We start from the raw sequence: 26,607 nt of genomic DNA, 5'->3' as shown, positions 1-26,607 counted from the left end.
TATCTGTTTATTCCCTTCTCACACCTGTTTTTTTAATGTGTTTTACTCTGGAGCCCAGGAAGATCAGTATTGCCAGCATTCCTTGAGGCAGGGTCACTATTCTGAGACCTCAGTGTTTCAATCTTAATTGCACTGATGAGAGCACACAGCTAATATGGATGCTGTTTTTCACTGTAGAGGAGGGACCTGGGGGCCAAATTCATAAAGGTATGCAACTTCCTAGTTGATGAAAATGTTCCTATAGCCTTAGTTCCCGCATTTACAGAGAGCATTTGCATTAAAATCAGAAGCTAAGGCTCTGGAAATCATTACGTCCTTGCTATCACAGTATTGCCTATGTTTTGTTGCATGATTTGAAGAGCCAATCAGTTAGAAATCAGCACATCTATAGAAACCAGTTAATGAGAAATGATTAAGCATAATGACAAAGCAAGCATGAAAGCTATCATCTTGACATTCTCAAAGCCACAGGCAGATTGAATAATACTGGTCTGAATATTTGACTTGCAATAGGAGCTAAAGTAGGTTCCATGTTCCTATTTATACAGAAGAAACAGGGGATCACACACACGCACACACACAYCACTGCTGTGTAAATAGTAAGACCAGACAGTATCTGGTCCAGTAGCCATTCATGGTCAGAAAACGTTAAGAGTTAAGAAGCTAGAAAAGACTGATTAATGCACTCCATTGGCTGAGATTTTCTGTTTGCCTTTTTGGGTCAATTCTCTATTCCTATTGCTCCTGTAAGTGTGTATTGGGGCACTAGTGACTGCTTAACCGCGCACATGTTAAACKCTCCTTAATCATCTTTCCACAAAGAGCAGCAAAGCAGTCTTCCAACTTTAAATGCCTATTAAACTGTACATACTTATCATGGATGAAGAGTGTTTTGCAGAGCTAAATAATGAAGTGCTGGGTATGGAGYAGCCAAAGCAGCTTGAATACGTTGTGGTCAGCAGAACTTCAGATCTACATTTGACCCAGAAGCTGCACCAGGAGGGTAGAATAAATTACACAGTGTAAGAATGTCTATCAGTTCCTCTATTCGAGCTACTATGCAGAAAGCTTATTTCCTCCCAGAAGTAATAGTTGCAGATACTGTATATATGACAAAAAAATATCAGAAGCTCTTAGGAAGAAGCATGACTGCTAGCTTGCTTTAGAGAGGAAATAGCAACCCTTGAGGTACTACCTGATAAACAAGTCTACCATGGAGCTGGCTACTAGACATCTCATGCAAGAGAGTACCGGCTTATTGTTTGCTCCCAAGAGGCCCTCAGTGCTGCCAAGACCTGCTCACAAGGCTGCGCTGCAGCTCTTTCTAAAAGTGGACTGCGCCCCCCTCACACATACCTCATTTCACAATATGGATGAGGCATTTGGTACTGGCAATGTCACTGCATCTGCTTTGCTTCTCTGCTSGTTAGGGGAAGCAGCAGAGAGGAAAAAGAGCCAGGAAGCTTTATTCCTGTAGATGTGACCCAAGGTTGTCCAGAACTAATACTCCAAAACCAGCTTGGAGATTGTGTGTGTGTACCTGCATTTCATTTATAGGGCTTGTTTTCTATTTTTATGAAAGCCTTCCGGGACTGAATGAAATTGCAATCAGCCTTTACCTTCAAGCTTGTTCTCATAAAACAAAATAAAGATACCAAAAAGTCTATCTGGAATACACAACGCAACCAAGCAAGCCTGCAACTGCTAGATAGTTAGGAAAATTAATCCATTGCAGTATGAACAGGAGAAAATACATCCACTTCAGGATGGGTAAGACATTTTAAAAGCCCTGTTGGATCTGCCAGGAGACTCGTTTCTACACTGYAAGAAGCGTGACCATTCAAGAAGCATCTGGAGTGTTGGCAGCTCCATCACAGCAGTTGAAATAGGAGCTCAGAAATGTTTTTACATATCTTCAATAGACTTTAAAGAAATCAAAATGAGAACTACTGCATGTTCATTGGGTTCTGCCTTCCCATTCTTTGATCAGAGTTAACTGAAGAAGGGTTAAAGCTGCTCTGCTATTGCAGGAAAGTCCAATGGGGCAGAYAGCATAGACTTGACCATAGGAAACACTGCTCAGAAACCAGAAAAGGAAACCTCAGTCTGGAATACATGAGGTTCAGGTATATCTGCAACAGGATTCATCCTATTATATCTGTCATAGACTCTCTGCAAAGATGACAGAAAACTGCAAAATTATACCCTCCCCAATGTTTGGTACATTTAGTTTCCCGTGAACAGGAACTAAGTAAAAATAGTTCAGTTTCCTGCCTTTAAACTTTTTTTGTTTTCCATTAACTTTTAAGATCTTCTCTGAATAATGCAAGTTTGGCATCTCTTTCTTCCAGAGTATGCAGTGGTTTTAGTGAGAAACAGAAGCCAAAGGTGACTTGAAGAATCGATGCTTACACTCTCTCCAGCTATAGCTACTAATAGAGTAGCTAGAGACTGATGGTCTTACTCTGATTTGATGGCTATGACACAAGGCCTGGTAGAATAGACCTGCTCTCCAACAACTGACTCAGCTCCATAGTGAGGAAAAAAARCCTAAGCCTGCCTTAAAAATAGAGCCTGATGTTAATCTTAAATTGTATTTTATCTGCTTGCAACATTTTAAACACACATATAGACAGAGCCAAGCAGAGGTGTAAGCACAGGCTTTTGCTCAAGAAAAAAAAAATCTCCCTACAGTTCAAAYGTTTATTTCATTTGTGGCAAATTTTCTGACATAGAGAGATCATTACAACAATTTAAAATATACTTYAGGAAGCAAGATATGGCATGTGCTCAATGTATATTGTGACAAAAACTCAAGACAATAAGTGGCGAGTTTGCAARCAGTATCTGGGCAAAATAATTTGTTCAAAAAAGCAAACAAGTAAACACTGAAAATAACCCAGAATGGGAAAAGTAATTTACTTTGAGACCACCATTCATTTTGGCTAGCTCTGAATTAGAGAAAAAAAAATGGCATTAGCATCACTGATCTGTGCCATAGAARCACCTTATCTTTGTTGCTGGCGAGGATCTTAGTAGACAAAGTGAAGTGAGTATTTTCTGTGCCACTACATTCATGCAGTGGCTCTAAACACCCCTACACTTATCTTTGGTATATTTATTTTTGGTGCAAAAATATCATCCAAAAAGCAATTCAGCATCTATGAGGCTTAACAGAAGCTTAACAGAGATTACACTCTTCAGGGCTAGCAAGAGTTAAAAGTCACCATAGCTGCATCTTTCTCTTCAGAGTAATAGGATGAAGCAATGTAATGGGATACCTGTACAACAAACCCAACACCAAATGAACTGCACAACTGTGCTGACAGTGCTGATTACCGAACTTGCATTTGTGGTGGCTGGTTTCATGGAAAAGCATCCTAACATTAGATGTTCAGACTGTGCTTTGCTATTGCACAACAAGACAGTAAATAGGCCAGTAGGAGGTTTGGGTCTTGCTGAGAGGTAATGCTAAACACCCGTTGGTACAGCAGCCTACTTCTATTTCCAAACAAGCTAAAAATGCATGTCCTGGTTATGTGGTTTGCATGAAAGAGGGAAAAATAGGAGAAGGAAAAGCCTGAAATGTCTTCAGCATATCCAAAGGCTAATGAAATAATTCGCTATCTAGTCTAATGATGCTAAAATTTCCTTTAAATATGGCTGCCTAACAAAGAGTAAACCAAATCAGCTAAAAAAAAAAAAAAAAAAAAAAAAAAAAAAAAAAAAAAAAAAAAAAAAAAAAAAAAAAAAAAAAAAAAAGCCTGGTCCATAAGCTTATTTGTAAGCGTTGCTCTCCAGATATCTCCACTTTCTCAGTGAAACAAAGGTAGATAATCACTGACTCACCGAATCTGTATAAATACATTTTAATTTTTTACTTTTGCTACTTACTTTCTGTGTGGAATCTTAAATATAACTTCTGCAGTACCGCAGTGCCTGTTAAGGCCTTCTTTTACATTCACTAGAACCATTAAAACTCAGACTTATCATTTCTGTGACTTCTGTCCATTACTCCACTATTGTCTGAATTATTTTTCCTTTAATTCACTCATTCTGGAGCTTCTTCTAGGCAAGAAAAGCTTCTCAAGGGAATTACATACTGCTCAGAAGCACTGATAGTTCAACAGGGCAGCACATTTATATTTCCATTTAGATCAAAAACACAACACAATCCCAAAAGCCTGTTCCAATCATCAATTTTATTTGGAAGATATCTTCTATACATTTTTAAATATAGAAATAAATATGAAAGGTCTATACAAATATGAGTATGAACATCTAAGGAGTAGCAATACTGCACTTGATTTTTGATATTTGTCTTTGATACTTAAAGGGGCAAAAGTTGCATCAAACACAGCCCTCAAATTTAGTAAAATATATTTTACAAAATCTAAGATCACAAAGGTCTGTTCACATCTAATGCAACTTTTTAAATCGAGTTTTTTTTCTACATATATGCAACCACAATACTGAAGTATGGTTTAGTCGCCTTTGAGAATTTTGCGATATAGACTGATTTAACACTTTCCTCAAGCTGGACAGTAAAAACAGTCCAGCTTAAGGTGTACTCAGGTGTAGTATTTTGGCATTCTCAGTTTTAATGATATACTGTGTTAACACAATATTTTTGAAATATATTCCAATAACTTAAAAGGACACAATCTTGTCTTCAAGTAAAACTCAAATCATTAAAATGACAAAAACTTTGGAATGGGCATTTGTTTTTAACCAAATACAATTTTTCTCCAAGCTTTAAAACATTTAGTTCAGCACCACATAAAATGCTTTTGATATTCAACAAACAAACAAAAAAAAAAACAGGTAAGCTTTAGGAGGTTTGCAGATCATCATATATAGAATCTTTCCCATACAGTGATTTTATTCTAACATAAGGCATCATCCACATGCACTTATGTAATTCCACTGATTTACATAATTGATGAAGTATAAGGTAAAGCATCTGCTTAAATGTTTGGAGGAATGAGTAATAACTTGAATACAACCGCTCTTTTTTTTTWAAAARAAWWTTTTTTATTAAGAAAAGGTCCAACGCCACTGAAATGAAACCACATAATAAAGCAAAAACCTCTGCTGCCTTTCCTTAAGGAATTTGATCTCATCCCAAAACTAAAGAGTTCCCAGATGTTAATTTAGGAACTGTAGATTGAATTTGTTGGCAAATGGAGGAAATATTTCAGATATTTCCTATTTGGACCATAAAAACATAGGCTTTAGTTCAAAAAAAATGCAATACACTATGGGAGCATAAAAGCCCATTCCTGCAACTCCTTCTGTTCATTCAATGGTTTTTATTCAAGGAAAGTACAAAGGTTTCCATCTCAACCCAATTTAGTAACTTATGTAAAAACTATGTGGATGTTTAGATTTAAAGAGTATTGGGGAATATTTACCCTGTTTTTCAAAAGAACTAGTTTTAAAAAAGAGTGCTAAAACTTGTGCTACTTTTCACATTTCTTTCATTCAAAGTAAAGCATTCTGAACTCATGGTACTAAATGGGACTTACATTTCTATTTTTCAAAGTTCAAATACTTGGTTCATTTTGTCAAAGGAGAATTTGCAGATTCAGTAAGAAGTATACGGACAACACTTTCTACTTGGGAGTAAATATTCAATATTGTTCCACTTAGAAGAGTGAACCCTACTATACCCCACTATAGGGTTCCAATTCAGTGCTTCAGAGTGGTTTCTGAAACAAGTTTGCTTGGTTCACTACAGTTTTTTGCTCTAATCAACTTCCACTGCTACAAACTCTTTCTGAGCATACCCAGTAAAACTTCCCAGGTTACTGGAAAGTACTTTCCATGTTTTACAGGTATAGCTGGAGGTTCCGCGCTGGAGGCTCACTGCTTCTGTCAGCAGTGTATTTTTCAGAAGCTCAAGAGGAACACCTAACGGAAGTTTTCGTAAGAGCCATATGGTTTAACCTAGCCTGCAAAACCTAGTTCTAGTGATGACACTCCAGATAGTAGGACTCTAGTCAAAAGGTCTACCATTCAGGTTAAACAGCAACCACAGGCTTAAAAAAAAAAAAAAAAAGACATGAGATCATGAACATTAAGACTTGCTATGTCATTCTCATAAAAACATTTTCAAGGTAGGAATGTACTTGTGAAGAACTAACTTTTGCCGCATTATGAACGATATAAAGATTTAAAGTTTGGGCTCCTGAGCTTGATATTGGACAAGGGGAAGAGCAAAGGAAAGCATCATATATCACAAACTATACAGCAGTATCATCAYTAGGACAGTATTTTAAACCTGTTATTAGAAGAGTTAATAAGTTATAAATATGACTTTAAGAACATTATAACTAAATAGCTGTTTATTCAGAGCACCTTAATCTTCTTTCTGTCGTGTCTGAAATCGTTCCATTAAAGCCCTAAATACATTTCCAGGTATTTTCTGATGTTTGTCTATTAGAGACTGTACTGCAGCTTTTGCCTGTAAGGAAGAAGACAAATTTTGGAAAAAATAAATATCATCTTTATATTGTTGGAACATGGAAACAATTTTGGGGCTATTTTTCATCTTTTCAAATATTGCAGAACTACTGCAGGACGAAAATACTGTTTTCATATTTTTGCCCACAGGATGCGTTTGTGGGATCACTGCCAAGAAACGAACCAACAAACTTGTCTGTTTTGTCTCTAAGCTCCCTGGCAGCTGTGTCACTGTGCTTACAATCTCTAYCAGTGATATGCAATAGTGAAATGATGATGCAGTAAACTAATGAAGAGACCTAGATCCACAAAGCGTGTTAGTGCCTGCGCACTGTAGTGTAACCCAGAAATTTCTGTCGATGCCTAGGTTTGCAACAATAACACCTGTTCCAGGTCCAAAGACTTCTACACGCACTCGGAAGCGGSACTGGAAACAGAGCTGTCTCCTGCTTAAGTCCATTTGGCTTTTACAAAGTAATAATCCCTGCATCCACATCCCCTAAAGGAAGAGGTCCAGTAAAGCATGCATAGATCACACTTAAAATATTGCATGTGACTGCAACATTCACTTTCAGYCAAAAACACAGAAGGCCAAGAAGTTAATAGTGGCCATTCTTATTATATAATAGCTCTATAGGGAACATTCAAATCCAGGGCAATATGCAAAGGACGTACAGTAACCTTGCTATTGCGTCTAGAGAAACAAACAAGTCAATTTTTAAGGACAGACAGAACAGAGACCTATCTGCTTTCCATAAACCTCTGATCAGCATGTTCAGTTGAGAGGCAGTAAAAATGAGTTTTGGTACAAGCTCTCACTGTTTATATGAAAAAGACAGAAGTAAGCGAGAGTGGACATTAATGTAAGACTCCAAGCATGGCTGGATATCATTTAAACAGACGTTCTCTCTCAAAGGCCAACAGTTTAGAAGCTCTATYAGACTGAAGCCATGTGCAAACACCAATAGAAACACTCATTTTTCCACAAACGGGTCATAGGATAAATGCAAATAAACATTTTAAGATGTCCTTTTGCATAGATCTTATCAGAGTGTAAAAAGGTAACAAAAGACAACTGAACTAGTATCTGTACAGTCAAAAATAAAAAATTTCTTTCCTCTCATGTGAAGTTTTCACAATGTTAAAATCTATTTTTGAAAGCTTCACAAATGGTCATTTCAACTGCTGACTGCTTCATGACTTAYAGGCTTTGTGTCTCTGAACTGTGAAAGCTATTCACAAACTAAAGCAACACAAAAACCTGACAATCCTCTCTATAAACCACCTCAGTCTGAAAAGGGAGAAGTATTCACAAGTAAATTTGTTCTGTGAGAAGCTAGAGGTTATAGAAATGGGAATAGATTGTACAAAGCTGTGAAATGATTTGGYTTTATTTGTTTTATTGTACAGAACTCCACAGTTTGCAACCACAGGTTGGCTAAATATGGAAGGTTTCGTTAGTATCTTTTTGAAAGGATTGAAAAAAACAGAATGCTTTCCCTGGGTGAAGTGACATTGACTTTCTTTACCAACCCAGAGCAGGTAATGGAGGTATTTTGACTGAACTTCTTCAGGCTCTAAAGCAAGTTGTTTCTCGGAGTAAATACAAGTACAGTATTGACATTAAAAGGCCTACCACCTTGGACACTATTTAGGAGGAGCATTCAGAATTCAGTAAATCCAAAATTTATCATGATTCCACCAACTCTTGTAACAAGCTCCAAGGCGAAAACCAGTATCCTGACAAATATATTCCAGTGTTTTGTATTAAAAGTCAATATGTTAAATTATACATACACACACACACACACACACACACACTACACACACTCACACACCCTTACCTTCATAGTTAGCTCCTCAGCAGTTACATTTGGTTCATATGGAATCGGATCTCCAATAAATGTACGAAGCTTGACTGGAAATCCACCATACATAGGAACTAATGGCAATCTGAGATGCTCATATAGTGACCTAAACATTTCTAACATGAAAGAATTTAGGAGGAAGAAGGAGAGCAAGCACGAGCAAGGGAGGAGAGTGAGAGCAAGCAAGGGAGGAGAGCGAGAAAGGAGGAGAGAGATTAAGATTATTTTGTAAGTTTTTTTCTTTTTCCTAGTATGTTTTAAAATTGAAACTGGTTTGTCAGGTAATCCAGCCCCTGCCCCAGCTTCTCAAGCAATATGTCATCTCAAGTGCTATTCTACCCTTGACTTTCATTTAATAATAAAAAAAAATATTAAAGCTAATGTAAGACTTGTTTTACTTCAGTGGTATCTGTCCTCCAAAGAGGAGCTGCAAAGAGAAGAGCAGGAGAAAAATCCAGTAACTGCCTCTCTGGAAGGGAAGGCTACACAATACAGGTTACAGCTCAACTAATCTTATAGGTTAGTTTAAGAAACTAGCATTGCTGGAAGATTGTTCTGTTCAATCCTATTGAGATTATCCCGTATCTACCTAAAAGACAGTCATATTAAAATGGTAAACTTGCTCCTTCTGACCACACACTAGTTGCAGTGAAACACTACATAGGGAGGTGGGGGGGGGGGAGACAGATTATTTCAATCCACTCTAATCTTTCTCCCTCATGGCATTTCCTAAACATCTATCCCAAACATCGCCAGAACACATTTCTCACAGGTGTTAATATCACCTCTCTCAATTTTAAATAAGAAATTCTTTCAACTGAGTGCTGGTATAAGAAAATCCTTACTGACTAGGACGTGATTTCTTCTGTATACAATCTGTAAGAACAAAGAATATTCCTAAACTATTCTAGCTGGAGTAATACCCCCAGCGATCAATAGCATGTTAGTTAAATCCCTCTAGTAACCCCTCTGTAGAATACAAGTAGCATAAATATTTTGGGCTTAAACTTCTAGTTTGGGAAGATACAGATTAGTTTGAGGCACTGCAAATCCTAGCACTTCTCCTGGACACAGCAACTGTTAATTGYCATTTATTTTTGTAGAACCTGAATGTGAATTATTCTGCCTGTCTACATTGACGCCTGGCCTTTCTCCATGTAGTGCATTGCTCCTAAGAGGAAGGAAGGAGGGAAGGGAACTGTTTTGCCCTAGAGTCCTCTGATGAAGATGATGATGCCACACTTGAGGCAGAATATGCTGTGTGGAAGAGACTGTTTTAGCCCTCTCTGCCAGATAGCAAGTTGAAGAATAAAAAAGAGACAAGTTTGACACTAGCAGATCAGCAGAGATGTGGACATCTAATTGTCCTTGGTGGACTTTTCAGGCTTATGCCCATCTATTAGCATGTTGGCTGGAATCCTCAAAGAGGTAAGGAAAGAGAAAGACAGCAGTCAAATGCAAGGTTTTGTGCCAAATAATAAACTATATATTATACATACTTAAACTATTTCAATTTTAAGTACAGGTAGAGATGGAAGCACAGAGCTTTAAGAGGACATTTAAAAGAAATTAGTTGTCAGCGGCATACCCTTATGTTTGCTTTGCTGCTTGCTTTGCTGCTTAACAGGCAGTAGAAAGCCTAGAGTTGGCCTAGCAGATACAAGCAGAAAACAACCAGTTGTCTGAATGTATTTGCCTTCATTCTGACTCATTTTTCTTTCTTTCTCCTACTCTGTAAAGATTCATTGCTATGCAGAAGAGCATAACTTACAGGAGAAAATACTACATCTACYGCTGGCACTGAACTATACTAACACAAAACCATCTCATTTAACTCTACTAGAGAGTAAACCTCAAGAAACAAGTCTGTCAAATCTCAAATTTACATAGAGATTACTTCTACAGAAATAGGCTAAACACACATGGAAAAAATAAACTACAAAAAAAATATAAAATATCTTACTTATTCCTCCTAATGTCCTAACGCCTTCTCGAACATTTTGTGTAAACATAGGAATGATGGGCTAGGAGGAAAAAAAAAAAGGATAAGAATTTAATGAAGATAGTACTATCTATTAAAAAAAAAAATCTCACTTAAACCCAAAGGGCAAATTAATTTCAGAAGTGTCTGTCAGATAAGGACATACAGAGAGAAAAATAAGAGTTCATAAGTTCTAAAGCCAAAGCAATGAGGTTTCAGGCTAAAGAATAACATCAGCTAACAGAAAGTTACTGTTTCAGAAAGTCTATTTTCTTCAAACAGTGMAGGATTTTAGGACTTATGGAGCATTTAGGCTTCCTCTCATCTAACAGTATTTGTACTTTTGTGACTAAAGTGGTTAGTTAAACCCCTTGACTAGTTTGCAGTTATGCTCAAAGGAAAGCATTTACATGACTGGAACCCTAGACTTGACTGACTTGTCTCTCCTCTGTCAATTTTATTGCTTCACACATAATGTGTCATTGCATAATCTAATTTCAGCAGAAGAGTATTTGGAAGAGGGTTAATAGTTCGAGTTTTTATTGCCATCTTTGAAATTACAAAGATCCTTCAAGATTTACAAGACCTGACGGGGGCTCTATTATATAATGYTTTTTAATATCAAATTATAATACAGGCTCATTTTACACAGCAGTATCAGAAATATACAACTCTGCAAGGATTTTCAAACATCCAGATTCTTTCAAACTTTTCATAATGGCATGGAGATGAGTTAGTAAACTCTTTTCATAGAGGTAATAACAAATCTATTAAAAAAAAAAAAAARGTCTGCAAATAATCCAATGTAACTATAGAGAATAAAAAGAAGTGCAGTAGCCTAAACTGAATGGTAACATATATCTATATTCTAGACCATCTTCTTTGGAATATACTACTTTTTACATATAGGTACCGCTAGAGATTTCTGCATATACCAAGTTTGTCCATATGACAAAACACATCAAAAAATTCTAGCAAACTGCTGAAACAAAACAACTTCAAGAAGCTGAAGGTCCCAATATTGCTATTTTAGGCACGTTTTCTTTTCCTGGAGGAGTTACAATTAAAAGTGATTTAAAGTTAATCTTTAACCTATACAAAGTTATTTTCTTTGCTTTCACTCTACCTCTAACACTGTTCCTGTTCTACTGCATCCCTCAATTATGGATAAGAGTGCAAAGGGAAGTGAACATACATTCAAACAAAGTAACTAAAACAACCACAGCTGAATCCCAAGGATATTTTAATAGCATATGAAAGGCCATACTAATAAAATCTAAATCTGTTGAAAATATCTGTTTAAACTGCATTACTTTCCTCTTAAACAAAGTATCACACACATACATTTGGATCTTAAACCTATTCTATTCGTGTATAAAATCCAAAGTTTTATCTAYTGTTCAACAGACTGGCTAAGCATAAAACTCTTGGTGTGATACTTCCTCCCCTGGTACTTCCCACCCACACTATTTTTATTTATTTATTTTTAACTGAGGCATACATAGACCTGTGGGCTTATGTACACACCTTCCAAGAACAAATACAGAATGAGAGGGCCTCTGGTCTGAAAGGAGTGCCAAAATAGTTATAATTCAAACATATCACACACATAGATGCCTTGTTCCATTGGTCACCTATAAGTAATTATGCTTGGTCAGCAGGCAGATAGTTATGTATTAGACAGAACTGAAGAGAAATTGTTCACACTAGTCAAYGGCATCTCCTGCTGCTGCTGTACATATAACCTAGAGGTCCCTCATTATCACTATAAAAACGCCAATACAGTATATAGTGACAGTGATTCTAGTATGAGTACAACTGCACAGACAGAGTACAGGTCTGCTGAGTCTCAGGGCGTACCTCAGCAACAGTGGGAACATAACTACTGATGTATGCCTGCTTTGCAATCATTCTGGTCAGATGTTGTGCCTTTACAACCCTGAGCAGGTATATGCAGAGCAGCAMAACCTTATAATGCAGAAACTGTCCTAGATTTCATCTCTCATTAAGATTTCCTAATTTTCCGGATTTTTCGATCATAATATTCTTAGCTGACTCCAAAACCTTCTTATCAGAAGGGAGAAAAAGAATCTTGAAATTTAGTTACAAGAGCAAGCAGAGCATATTCATGACACTCAGGAATGTAACACCAAAATATTTGATAATCAGAACAGCTTCCTTGGAAAAAAGTATTAATAAGCTAGCATTTTTGCTAAGCTTTGCTTCTTTTCTGTGATCTGTCACACTTACCACTTTTGCATCAATGGCCACCTGRGCAAAGCCCTTTCGATTACCCCACATAATAACATATGTTTCATCACTGAAGAGTGCTTCTCGAACTCCACCTGGGGAAATGGCTACCAGCTGGCCCTTCTTCAGAGCATTGACACATTCTTCTTTTGGTCCATGCATAACTCCAAGTACATCAAGTAATAGCTTAAAACCTGTGGGATAAGGTAACATTAATTTGAAAAATATTAATTCACATTGAGTACATGTTCCCAAAACYGAACACAATGGCTAAAACTTGTCTAATAACATATTTCCCCTAATCACAAATATTTCTGGAGGTGCTGAAGCATTAAGCCTTGCTTGTAAATTTTCATCTACCAAGTTGAAAATTTGTATTTTTCAGTGGCTTTTGTCACAGCAAAGTCAGATACTATCTCATAGCCATGAYTAAACTAGGAAGAAAAGGTGAGCATTCAGTGCCATCTTTACTAYATCCTTTCAAAGGAGTTATTTTTGCTCTAGGGCACTRTTTCTTTACCCAAGCTCTACTTTTCAGATGTGGCATAGTCCTAGTAAAGTCCAGTAACAAAACAGACCACCAATTGCTGTGTTTTTCCCCCAGCTTTGGCAAACAAAGGACAATAGGTACAAAAGAGGAATAAAATGTAACATTCTCCATGTTCCATATCACTGCAGGTATTAACTTCACAGTTCAGTCTGTAAGTACACTGATGACCTTTCACTACAAAGACCAGTCTACATATATTCATCTCATGTTCAGATTTTTCCATCTACTGCTGAAGTATTTAAACATAAAATTACATAAACCCTTCAAGCCATCTTGAATTTGAAATGTCATTCTGACCTTGCTTTTCAATAACAGAAAAACATCAGAAATTGTTTACAAGTGTCCAATAGAAACATTCCTGTGCAATTCAGACAACTAGCTAAATGTGAAGGAACATAACTGCCATCAACGTCATTTTTCAGAAACTGTCCATCATGTTCACTTGGTTCAATATATTTTAAATTCACTTAGCTTTTATGAATACCAAATACTGAAATGGAAAATTCAGATGACTGAGCAGTATGGGAAAGATTACTTATTTCTTGAAGTTTCCCTTGTGGCAAACTTATCCAGATCAACCACAGAAAAGAATAAAGAATTGCTCTAGTCAGGTTTATCCCTGAATAAAAATCTTCATTTTTTAATCTCAGGTTAACAAATGAATATTTGTTACCATAAACACAAACTTCTTACATATACACATAAACTGAAGAGGAGTATATATACTTAATAAGACAGAGTTCTGTCTTGACTGACAACCTATATAAATTAAGGACTTGGGAAGGAGAGCATGAGTCAGCACATCATTAGTTTATTCTTAGCTGAATTCTTATCTCCAACTAGTTTTAGTTTTCGGTATGAATAATAATTATTCCTGATTTATATCTCTATAYAGCCAGAATCTATCTACAAACTTGACAACAGAACACAAGCTCTGTTACAGCTGAGTTTCATCCAATTCTGTGAGGTCTTGCACTGCCTAATCTCTCACACTGCAGGTAACACTAGCAGTCTTTACCTAGTAGCATTTGAACAGAAGACTCTCAAGCAGTTTTTTTAAAACCATTTCAGTTATTTCAGATGCTTTGTTCATGGGATTTTATATGATTTTACATTCCCAAACTAGTTAAAGCTCTTTGAAATGTACACGGCATTACCAAACTGCCGGTCTCTAAGCTCCTTCATGTCAGTGACGAGAGGGGAATTATGAAACATTAATGAGAAAGGTAGACCCAAACAGGAAGGAGGCTCCAAGGAAGCAGCAGGCATGAAAATAGCTTTTCTTTCTGCAGTGGGCATACCACAGTAGTAGGAAATGACAGAGCAACTCCACGGAAGTCTCTCCAGCTCATAGGTCAGAAAACAAGAAGAAAAAATAGGCAGAATAAATGCAATACTTTGCAATAGGGAATAGGGGTGGTGGAGTTTCAAGCTGGTTCTCTCAAGTCTTCTCAGTCATACTTCCCTCTTGACTTTAATTATGATCTTTATATACTGAGCTGTGTCTCATACCCTGACCRACAGATTCTACATTAACATTAACATCTTTGCTCCAAGAGTAAAGTTAGGGCGAGAGAGAGAGGAATTAATGCAGTGTCCCTGAGGCCTCCCACCATACTTTAGGGACAGGGTAAAGGTCATCACAGAGTGAGAAAGAGCAGTGGGGTAGCACTCTGTGGTAGCATGCAAGTGATCAGTAAATCTGTTTTTCTACTTTACACAACAACACTTCCCCAAAAAAGTATTTTAAGCAAAGTTTTTTGCCTTTCCAGAACATGAAAAGATGCTGATTTTTTCCAAATACAAAGTAATCTAAATTTAATTTTACTCCACAGTTCAGCTTGGACTCTGCCCTAGCATCCCAACACTCTTCTCCCATTCCCCCAACACATTRTTCCATCACAAATACTTGAAAACTCTTTGGAAAATAACCTGAAACTTATTTAACACATATCTCAATAGTTTCTATGCATTATTACCCGTCTCTAATCCAGTCCCAGTGACCACTTTAATACAGGAATTGTCATCAACCTGCTATGGGGATGGCAAGAAGGTCCCTCTCTTTTTTCTACTGATGAGCTTTAGGACTACAGAGAAGAATCGTTCAGATCACTGAATACAACCTTCTGCAACTGTAGATACCAATGCAGGGATATCTACAAAACATCTAGTCCACAGGCCACTTTACAAAACCTTGTTTACATAACAGACAAGAAGCCACAGCTCCCTTCCTCCGGGACGTTACAGAATAAGGACCATCTCAGATCTCTAAAATAGCAGGAAACTTAAAGGGAGCGCCTAGATAATCCTAAGAAGCAGATCATGGCCCATATTATTGACAGGGTGACAGAGAAGAATAACATCTCCATCCTCACTGCACTCTTTGGGAAAAGTTCTTAATTTAATCTTGGAGAAATAAATTAAATCTTGGGCATTACACAACTGAGACTCCACAGACCACAAAAGCACTAGCAGTTTCTTTTCTGTGACCTAGCTTCAGTATAAATAAATTAAAATCAAATACAATAAATAAAATAAAGACCTAAGACCATATTTCACATCTTTTCTGCCTCTCAAAGGTGAGCAACAAAAGCATAGTATTGATAGAACATTATTACAACACTACTGATACAATGCCCAATGCAGAGGTTGCAATAAGACTGCATACTGGTCATTTCTGAGATTCAGATCTATGATATAAATCATTCCTCACAGCTATTCATAATAGATTCACAAATCATAAAAAGGATCATTAAAACATCTAAATCAAATGTATTTAAGAGTCCATAGCTTTCTCTTCCCTCCTCCCCATTTCCTCTGCACTGAGCCAATCAACTTCAGGTTAATTAAAGCATCTTCTAGAAAGGCATTCAATTTAATTTAAAGACTTAATCAAGATCAGGCAGTCTTAGATCAGGCAAGCTAAAAACGATAGCAACCTTTCTGGTCTGATTCACAAATGCAGCTCCTTCCATCCAGTCACAGATTACTGTGCAGATTTCAAAACATGATCAGAAAGGATATCTGGGCTCCTTGGGCTCATCTTTCCTGCACAGCCTTACTCATTCACAGAATCTGAGAAAAATCTGGATAGGGAGGGATCTCTGAAGGTCATCTAGTCCAACCTTCCACTAAAAGTGGGTCCATCTAGATCAGGCTGCACTCAACCTTGATTTGAAAATCTTCAAGGACAGAGATTTCTCAGTTTTTCTGGACAACCATGTGGGTGTCTGATCACCCTCATTGCAAAAATACTTCTCCATATGCCTAATCAGAACATCCTGCATTGTAACTTGCCTCTGTTGCTTCTCATTCTCATCTCTATGCACCTTTAAGAGAGTCTGACCGTCTTGCACCCTCTATTATGTAGCTGAAGAGGGCAAAATACCTCTCCCAAGCCTTCTCAGATACAGACTGAACAAATGCAGGTCTCTGTCTCTCCTTATACACTGTGCACCAACCCTCTATCACYGTGGTGGCCCTCAACTAAACTCAGTTCTCCAAGATGTGTTTTCACAGTTGCCACATAATGGGGAAGAATCTCACTGCACAACCTGCTGGCTACACATGCTAATAAAGGCAGTTATTTTCTTCGCTGTAAGGGCACACTGCTGACACACACTTAACTTGTCCACGAGAACGTCCAAGTCCTTTTCTGCAAACCACTTTCTACTCACTGTCMCATCACTACTGTTGTGCAGGGTTATTCCATCCCAGATGCACTGGCTTTTGCTGAACTCCATGACATTTTTCAGTCCATCCCTGTGAAATCACTCTGAATATCAGCTCTGATCCCCTGTGCATCAACTGCTCCTCCAATTCAATATCATCAATGAACTTTGCTAAGAGCACACTYCAACCCATCATCCAGATAATCACTAAAAATACTAAACAATACTAGCCCCAGTATCAATCCCTAAGCCATATCATTAGTAACAGTCTGCCAGTTAGATTCTGTATGCTGAACCAAATTGTTTGACACCAGCCACCCAGTAAGATGTCTCTGCAATTCTAATAAACTATATAAACTCATACCACAACATCTAGAGTCCTATTTTAAAGAAGAAATTGAGAAAAACAGAATAATATTATTTTTGATACAGAACTGCACATAATATATATTATATATATAATATATATTATCTAAATCTAAATTATAAAATAGGTTACATTAGTCAAGAGTATAAAAGATCTGAAAATCAATTGACAAATATTTATCTGCTGGCAAGGGCAGTTGTAGAGACAAAAAAACCAAGCTTTTATCACTGTGAAAAAGTTCTGCTTTCATGGAATAAGGCTGAAATGAAGCTATATTGGCTAAAGAACAGTTTTGTGATGAGYTGTTTCCACTAAAAGCATTGCTGATATTGTGTATCAGTGCACTACAGAACACTCCTTCTGTAAATTCACAAAATGAATTATGAGGTTGTTATTCCAACTTACTCCAGTTGAACTTGGGAGAAGGACTGGGTATCARTGTATTTTGGAAATTCAAAAAAAACCTCACCCTCAAAAACAAACAAAAAAAAATCCATGTAACTAATATGACCATCAGCTGTGTTTTTTGCTGGGCTGTCCAGCCAAAATCTTATCCCTAAATATGATATTCTAGATGATAGATGATATTATTCATCTTCCTCATGCTTTATCATAWTGTGAATTTAAAATTTGAAATTGTCTCCTCAACACTTTTTCCYCAGCTTGTAAACATGGGCATCTTTTATGTTCCCTTCCCCAGGTAACATCAAGAACACCATTATTTCGGAAGTTCAAACTATGCATCATTTGCTGTAATTTACAAGTTCACAAAATATATTTAAGAAAAATGCAACTCTGAGCAATATTTAAAAAATAAAATAAAAAACAAAATGCTATAAGGGACATATTCAGTGAAATCAACACTGTAAGAGAATCTGAGCCTTAAACATTTCAGCAATACAAGATGTTCCTAAGTTAGACACTTAATTTAATTGACTGATCTCCTTAGACTCCCTCTGTATTCAACAAGAAGGCAACTCAGAATGCCTGAAGCAGTTTTCTACCATGAATAGCCCTTTAAATGTCTATTTKCTTTTAAAGTTTTTTAGAGGGACAGCTATATAGACTGGCAATTTAGTGCAGCCCTRGACTTCTGTTTCTCACATAATCTTCCACTGGTAATCATTTTTAAAAGGAAACAGATGAAATTCCATGATTGCAAATACCATGCTCAAAAGATAAACAAAAAGAAATAAGCTAACACTCTTCCAGCATTGTGAACCTTGATGTACTGTGTATAGGTGGTTCTCTATTTATTTTAGTCTGGTTCCTTAAGGAAACAGAATGTCATGCAGACATGCTGTGACTGTCTTTCCAGCTGTTTTACACCYCCTGAGCCTGATCTTGATCAAATCTAACATCAGGATCACAAAACAAAACCTTGAGATCTTGTGAAAAACTGCTGGCTCAATGGGATAGTAARGGGGGAGGGAAGTAAAATGACTGCTTCCCGGTGATGGAGAAGCAGCTAGAATACAGCCTTCGTCTTGTTCTGAGGCAGCATGTCTGATCAACAGATGTAATCAAACAAGTAGAAAGTATGGGATGAAATTTTAAGTACCTCAGAGACTGTTTGGGGGAACTATGGTTAAGACTGTGAGCAATGCACAGAGGGAAGAGAAGCTGGCAAACTACAGGGGAGAGAAGGAGACATACATGAATGTATGAATATAATGCAGTTTGAAACAGCCTGTTKTCTGCGCATACTTTTTAAAACAAAAATTTTTAGGCTATGATACCATAAAAATAATGACGGTTGACAGAGGCAACTAAAGGTTATTTTCCCTGAACTGTGCTGCTCAATAACAATAAAGATATCAGAACTGCTGTACTGAAAGAACAGGAAATGAGGAAATGACCACCTCATGTTCCACCACCTATAACATACATGCRATTTTGCAATTCTGGACATACTAAATTACACTCAACTTTGGGATGTTTGAGCTCTTTGAGCACTTGAAATTACGCTGTATGCAAGAGACAGAAGACAGACATTCACACAAAAGTTTCTTCTTTTAACCAAAAGAAGTTGGGTCTACACAGATATCTGCACTTAGGTATATAATATAACTAGTACAAAAAGTAATCAAACAATCAGCTGTGTATTTGGCTGTCCTAGTGCTCTAGGAAGATAGYAAGACGTTTAAAATTCGCACAAACTTGTTGGACACTTCTACGGCTTTCTTCCAGGAAACTCCATCCTCTCCAGCCCTGCCTTCTTGGGGGCAGGCTYCGTTGTCCACCATACTCATCTGGGTAGCATATGTAAAGCCATCCTCACCCCAAACTAATAACTCCAATTTTAAGGCCAGTGATTCCAAACAGTATATTTCTTAATCAGGTTACATCACATATTCTGCCTACATTAATAAATGGAGAAAATATTTTATTGAATTCTCAACTACTAATAGGGACATTTGTTTCCTCCCATTATTTCCTTTGTTTCTAAACACTCTAAAAGCAGTGACAGGTGCTGCTCAGCCAGGAATACAACCCACCCTTGCATGGCCCAGTTGCATAAGATCATCCCTCTTTGTAAAGAATGTGTTAGAGATAGCTCTTCCCCAAAGGTCTTTAAATAAATTTGTCTGAATATATGTTCTAAGAGTAGTAGCCCTGTGGCACAAATTCTATTATTTATATTATATAAAGAAATTATTTGAGTTCTCAAACTCATTGGTTAAAACGAAGTGACTTACCTGGTAATTTAAAGACGAAATGATCAGCTACTACATGGCAGGTTCTCTTCTGTAGTATAAGAAGTTTAGCCATGAAATAGATATAGTCAACAGGAGTTGCTCCATGATAAAACACAATAAGTCCTGCTCCTTCTGGAATATTTTCTATACCATGAAGCTCATAACCTGTTACGATTAAAAGGCATAAAGGATGTCAAAGTCTTCTATAATTCTATTCCAAAGAAAATAACTTGAATCAAATTGGCAAGGTGAAAGCAACAGCTATTGACAAGTGGTAGAACAATTAATGGCTGCTTAAGTAAAGAGCTTACTTGTAGCATTTACTACCTTGCTTGCATAGGAAAGAAAAAATTCATGTAAAACAGAAGAGCTATATTTAGAGGGGAAAAAAAAAGAACAGCAATAAAATAGCCTCATTGTCTTGAACTGCTGSATAATTTTACCCTATTGTTTCATTTCAGTACCTTCAGGGCTGGAGAAGTCCTCTGAATCAATCATTCAAAAGAAATCAAAATAAGGATTGGATAGGCAGTGAAACAACTCTTTCCAGCTATTATCTGTGTTTCAAAGTCAGTTCACTGCCAGGAGTAACTGTTTAARAAGGTCTGATGTGACAACATCCATTTAAGTGCCTCCTTTTATTCCGGAGAATGAACCTCTTTTTTRTTATTTCTTTCAGGGAATACACTTGCACCCTTTTTCCACCAGTAAACTGAACGCTATCTGGGGCTTAAATTAGAAACAGGGTTTATGTGTTTAATTGAAAGATGACATAAACACACATACAAGTTTCTAAGGGAACATACATTTCCAATTAAGTTTGCAATGCAGAATATATCCAGTTAACATAAAATAACTGACTCATTTAGAATATATTCAGTTAACATAGAGTAGCTTTGTTACAGTATCCTTTTCTATTTACTATTGCTTCTTCTGAAGTTACCAGGTCTGCGTTTCTTATTTCACCAATTCTTAAATTCTCTCTGTACTCTTGCCTCTTCTCCCACTAGCTATATTACTTTCTACACTTCTGGTTCTGCAACATAGTACACGAATATAAGTACCTACCATCTGTACCATCAAAAGTGACCCCTAACTGTGCTGCATGGCAACTGAAAATAAGCAGAACAATATCTAGTACGTGAAAAATACATATAAAGATATAGGTATCATGCATCAACTTTTCTTTTTTTCCAGTGMTGGGAGATTTCAGGATTTTCAGTCTTCCTGCAATATGTCAATTAATCTAGTGAGGGGGGAAAAAAGAAAARCCTCAAAACATTTCACTCTGAGGTAAGAGAAGCATATACAGAACATGGGAAGCAGCAAACATGTCAGGGCAGAAAAAATTCACAGCAGTAAATGAGGGTCTGGATGAGAATCTTTCCTGCGCAAATAAAAAGTTAGACTTCATAAAAAGAAAAAGTTACTTGGGATGAGAAGAGCCATGGCCTTAAAAATCATTTTCCTGTTGGGGGGGAGGGGGAGTCAATAACTTTTTATTATGAAGTGAGCATTTTAAGCTCTTTGGTATTAGCTGTTGATTTTGATCTAGTATACTTTCATAGATTTGAAAGTTACATCTTAGCCTTACAAAGCCTATCTGATACAGCCGCTGCACCATCTGGTTATCAATGCGTTGAAAACCACTTCCTTTTGACTGGAGAACAAATAGAGATGATTTTCAAGAAGGATTTGTTCTATATGTAAATTGCTCTTAAACATCTTTTTCTCCTTTAGCTGCATCTAGACTGAATGGTTCTGAAAGAGGCTTATGATTTCTTTAGAAAGAAAAGCCAAATCATTTATTATGTCTTTATAGAAGAAATAATAGTAGAGGGACAGGGAACAGATCCCTTAGTTTTGACATTCTTCTACTGAAGAAAGTAGTTGTCAAAAATACATAGATGGAAATAAAAGAAGAACGTAGGCTCCAAAGGTACAAGTAACAGTTTTGGCCTCTAAAGTCACCAGCAGCAACTGCTGCAACTAATGACTGAACTGACATTAAACATTCATATGCTCACTCTGAACAAACAATAGAAAGCCTTTTTAATTTGGTCCATTTTGTTTAGCTTGCTAAAGAATTCTTGGAGTTTAGTGAATTGGACTAATTTTTATGACAGATATACTTCAAGATGCTATTCCAGATACTCCTGGAACAAGAAAATTCAGCAACAAAGTGAACAAGAAAAAAGAATTTTAAACAGTAAACAAAGTTTTGCAAACATTCAGTTGAATAAAGATCTCATTTTGTACCAGCAAATATATTTTTTCTCCCAAGAAATTTTTCCCAGAATGACTGAAGAATCAGCAATTTTGATTAAAAAAAAAAAGAAAGAAAAGAAAAAAGAATTGGTCAGAATTTCAAATCTCATGCAGCAGAAATAACATGTATATTGATAAGCCTGAAAGATAAACCCAGGAATAAGAGCTACAACACTTTCTAATGAAAATTCAGATCTTGCTTACCATGCCATATTCTCGCATGTCCATCCCATAGTGTAGCTAACATTTGTTTTGCACCATCCCAAAAATCATTGGAATAAGCTTCCTTTAATTCATTCTTCCTTTTATAAATATGAACAAAGATAGCAGAAATGTAGATGAAGAGAAGAACAACTCCCGGAAGAAGAAAAACTATTATAAGTGGAAAAAACACCCATAAAAGGTAGACCGCATAACTCAGATAGTCTTCAATATGCTCCACGCCAGTCCATTCTTTCAGTAAGTAAGCCAGGCAGGTAAAGTAGGACATAGGTATCTGTCCTGCAGTACAGGATTCATTTCTATCTATCATCTCCTGTTTAATTAAAAAAAAAAAATCCAATTAATTCCTCAGAAAAGGCAGACATAAACCTGCCTACTGTTTAATCACATAAAAAAAACTCTTTGACACATTTCATTCATACACCATTAGAGTTCATCTCAGCAGCCCCTACTATAGTAAAACTGTTATTCATTTTTTTTTCAATCCTTTTCTGTTGTATACTAGAAATGCTGCCAATTCTAACTCGAAAAAAGTGCATGATAGTTTAATCTAAGATTTTTATCTCATTAAAAACTATCTCACAAAAAGCAAGAATACTTATGCAGATTTTTGTACCTTAAATTTTCAAAAAGTTGTACTGACTAGTTGGCTATTAGTCTAATTTATTGTTTCACACAATATTCAGAACATTAAAAACCTTCTCCCAAGCATTTACTGCAACAGAAAACACCATAATCTCAAATCCAGTGCTATAAAAATCTACTGAAYGCTTCCACTAACAACAAGCAAATGATGACTCAGAAAGATGGTCTCAAGCAGGTCTCACCCATGTAGGGACCTTAAACTGTATCTGGAAATTCACAGACAGTAAAATGCAAGTTTCATAGCACAACAGAAATGAAAGCAAAAAGAGAGGAACAAAAGATCACAAAAATTCCTTCAAAAATTTTATTTAGTTTTTATTTTATCTATGGAAAAGACACTTTCTCCTCTCACCTCAGTTTCTAAAAAGCTTCAGAGTTTCATCTCTCTGGACTGATATCCCAGGTTTTCTACAATTTTGGAGCAACTTTTTCTTAGATTTTTACAATCAGGAAGAAAATTTGCTATTCACTTCATTTAACAAGCACTGAACAAGCTATATGTTTGTGCATCTATGTTAAGAATTCTAGGACAAAAAAAGTAGTATTTTGAAAAAGTACTTTTATTCTAGTCTAGAAAACTTTTAGCCAAGCCTCAAGCAATGATTAGTAGGGACCAGGTGGGAAAATATTTCACAATTATAATATATGCACATAGAGGGAAAGAGATGGATTAAGAACAACCACATTTGGGCACTTTTTTATTATTATTATTAAAAAGTGACTTAGAGCATGACTGCAGAGTTCCTAGGCCTATGGAGACATACACCTATTACCCCTTTACTCTTGCTCTGTTTTCACAAGCAAGAAGTGACTGAAATTCAGCAGATAATTTTGCTAATGCAAACAGAACCCTAATGACAACAAGAATTAGGAGGCAGCCTAATTTTACTCATCATTTGCTGTAAGAAGTTGAAGTACATAGAGCAGAAGTCATCCAACTTATTTCTCAATTTTTCTTGTCATCTTGATATAGCACGGATTTTCCTTTCCTTCTGTTGAAATCTTCCTTTACCTACATTGCTCAAGATAACTTCTTTTAATGAGAAGAAACCTGATCTTCTGACAAGGACATCACTCCCAGGATCCAAGCCCTCTAATCCAGGCTTAAACTTTTGTTCTTCAGAATGTTCTTGAGCAGAGTGTTCTTGAGTGTTATACAAAGAGCCAATGGTTTTATCTTCACTGATCTATAAACACATGGCTTTAATGATATGCTCTTCATGGATTTCCTGTGTGCACACATGTGTGCATGTTTTCCTAAGCATGTGAGAGTCGGGGCAGAGGGTGAAATAGAGAGAAAGGAGGGGAGAGAAAGGGTATAAGAGACAGAACAAGAGAAAGTATTTTCTCATTCTAGTTTTTGAAGCTGAACTCCAGAACCTGTCAGGCAGCAAACACCCACTGCTAGGACAGGAAACACAATTTGTGAGACCAAACAAGATTTAGGATTCAAAGCTATAATATTTATCAGATCGTTACGCCTGGACGTCTCCTGTGGTTCTACCTGCTAACTAGAGACCAATATATAGCATGAGTTACAGCACAGAAATATATTTCAAAATCCTGAGGTGACTATATAACTTTGAAGATTACTTGAAGTTACACCCTACCTCCTATTACATTTTTAATTGCTTATGACTTTTTCAAAATCCCAAATTCACATCCAATACATTTACAGTCCTGTCCACACGTGGTAGCCTTGCAAAATACTACTTGTCCTTTTAATGTTAAATGTCCTTTTAGTGTTAGATGCAATATCTCAAATGCAATCGTCACTCTTATAAGTTTACTTGCATACTTATGCATTAACCTATAATATTAATTAAAATCTGCCATCTTCTTTACTGCCAACTCCAGAGGTAACATCTACAGCACTGCCTTCCTACCCCTCCAGGCCCCTGTTCCAGTGCTTGATTACTCTCACAGTGAAACTGTTTATTTTATTCTAGTTAGAATTTCCCTTATTGCAATTTGTGTCTGTTGCTTCTTGTCCCTTTGCTGTGCACCCCTTAGAAAAGCCTAACGCCACTCTTTCTATAACCACTTGTGATGAGCCAGCAGCAAGATTCCCTTTAAGCCTTCTCTTCTCCAAGCTAAACAATCTCCACTCCCTCAGCCCTGGCACAGACACCATGGGCTCCAGCCACCTAACACTGGCTGCCCTCCGCTGGGCTCCTTCCAGTTTGGTAATATCTTTCTTCTACTGAAAGGCTGAAAACTAAACATAGCACTGCAGATGTGGTCTCACGAGTACTGAGTAAAGAGAAGCAATCACTTCCTTGATCTAACGGCAATGGCCCTGCTAATGTAGCCCAGCATGCAGATAACCATCCTCAGTGTTGACTTACTTCAACTTACTATCCTGCACTATCTAACTACACCACAGATACAGACTGTAGGAGACCTTTATTTTTGGTCTGCTTGTAACAAGCCCAGCATTTTTTCTGATCTCCTAAGGCAGGCCAACAAGAATACTCCATATCCAAACCTAAAAATGTAATTTATAGTAGAGACAAATATAGCAACCTACCAAATGTAACAGCAGTGAAGAAGAGAAGACAGATAGTCTCCACAGTCAAAGCACAGACTTGCTATAACTAAGTAAAGGCCCATAGTTATCACGCACTACTAATAGATAGTTATTTTTCTGTCCATTTTACAGTTGTCTACTATATGACAGTACAGTTAAAAGTTACAAGAAACACCAGCGATGTGTCTCTGACTAGAGCCTTGTTCAAGCAAAAAACAAAAGGGAGACTATCTTGTCCTTCTTGCTATTCAGTGCTGTTCTGATATCTGTCGCCACGCAAGCCTAAAAATTAAGATAGGAGTGCAGTACTCCTGAGTCTCAACTTTAGTCATTTTACAGGCAGAATCCCTCTGAAATATGATCATATCTTTAAATCACTTCTTTTCACAGGCATCAGTAGCACATTTCCTTTCATGTAGTTTGAGCTAAATATTTTTAATCTCAATTCTAGCTTCCTAGCAGAGCAGTCTACAGAGATTTGCACTAGAGAAAAAAGATGCAGTTTCACATTTGATTAATGATAGTGCCCGTGGATTTATATTCCGGCTTTGGGCTTTATGTTGATATTGAAGGAATAGGAAAAAAAAACTAACATAAAATTTCCTTCATGGATTCCTAGCACGTGAGCTGTAGAAGTCCTTACATAAACTAGTAGAGAGCTTTTCAGCTGTAGTCTGCAGACACCAAGATACTTGCGATACTACTGAACATGCTACAAGAAGCGATTATGGAGAGCAATGTATACTGCTGGTAACTGTACACATGATTTGATCATGATTTTATATGAAATGTTTGAGTGGAACAGGAAAAAAAATATCCAACATCTCCAGTTAGAAAGATACTGAAAAACAACTGTTACAACACGCTCCCGCCAACAGAAACRCATAGGAGAGCCCAATAAAACTGCCAACAGGACCTGCAACCTCACCTAATTAGAAGGCCCTAGAGTTCGTGGGGTTTATTGTTCTCGTTTCCCAACAAGACCTAGCTTGCCCTCGGCTTCCCGGACAGCAGCACGGTAACCCCCTCTGTGGGAGGCTGGAGGAGAACCAAGGGTTTGGGTTTTGGTTAGTTTTTCTTTTTTTTTTTTT

At 37.0% G+C, this 26,607-nt stretch overlaps 1 protein-coding gene across 1 annotated transcript in view; it reads right to left on the bottom strand.

Moving 5' to 3' along the window:
• Positions 1 to 4,183: 4,183 nt before the first annotated feature.
• Positions 4,184 to 26,607, bottom strand: part of LOC146591053 (DGAT1/2-independent enzyme synthesizing storage lipids-like) — a 23,101-nt gene continuing 677 nt past the window's right edge. Inside the window, exons 2-7 of the mRNA XM_085313586.1 lie at positions 22,324 to 22,654; positions 19,852 to 20,016; positions 12,565 to 12,758; positions 10,297 to 10,357; positions 8,310 to 8,449; positions 4,184 to 6,466 (exon numbers count right to left, since the gene is read on the bottom strand). Coding sequence (XP_085169712.1) covers positions 6,362 to 6,466; positions 8,310 to 8,449; positions 10,297 to 10,357; positions 12,565 to 12,758; positions 19,852 to 20,016; positions 22,324 to 22,651 — 993 coding nt within the window. The 5' untranslated portion in view covers positions 22,652 to 22,654 and the 3' untranslated portion in view covers positions 4,184 to 6,361. The remainder of the gene's footprint in view (positions 6,467 to 8,309; positions 8,450 to 10,296; positions 10,358 to 12,564; positions 12,759 to 19,851; positions 20,017 to 22,323; positions 22,655 to 26,607) is intronic.

The sequence above is a fragment of the Rhea americana genome, unplaced genomic scaffold, assembly GCF_003343005.1.
Source record: "Rhea americana isolate MKP2758 unplaced genomic scaffold, rheAme1 scaffold_39, whole genome shotgun sequence".
Lineage (NCBI taxonomy): Eukaryota > Metazoa > Chordata > Aves > Rheiformes > Rheidae > Rhea > Rhea americana.
Note: the sequence above shows the minus strand (reverse complement) of the source record. Positions and strands in the feature narration are given on the sequence as shown.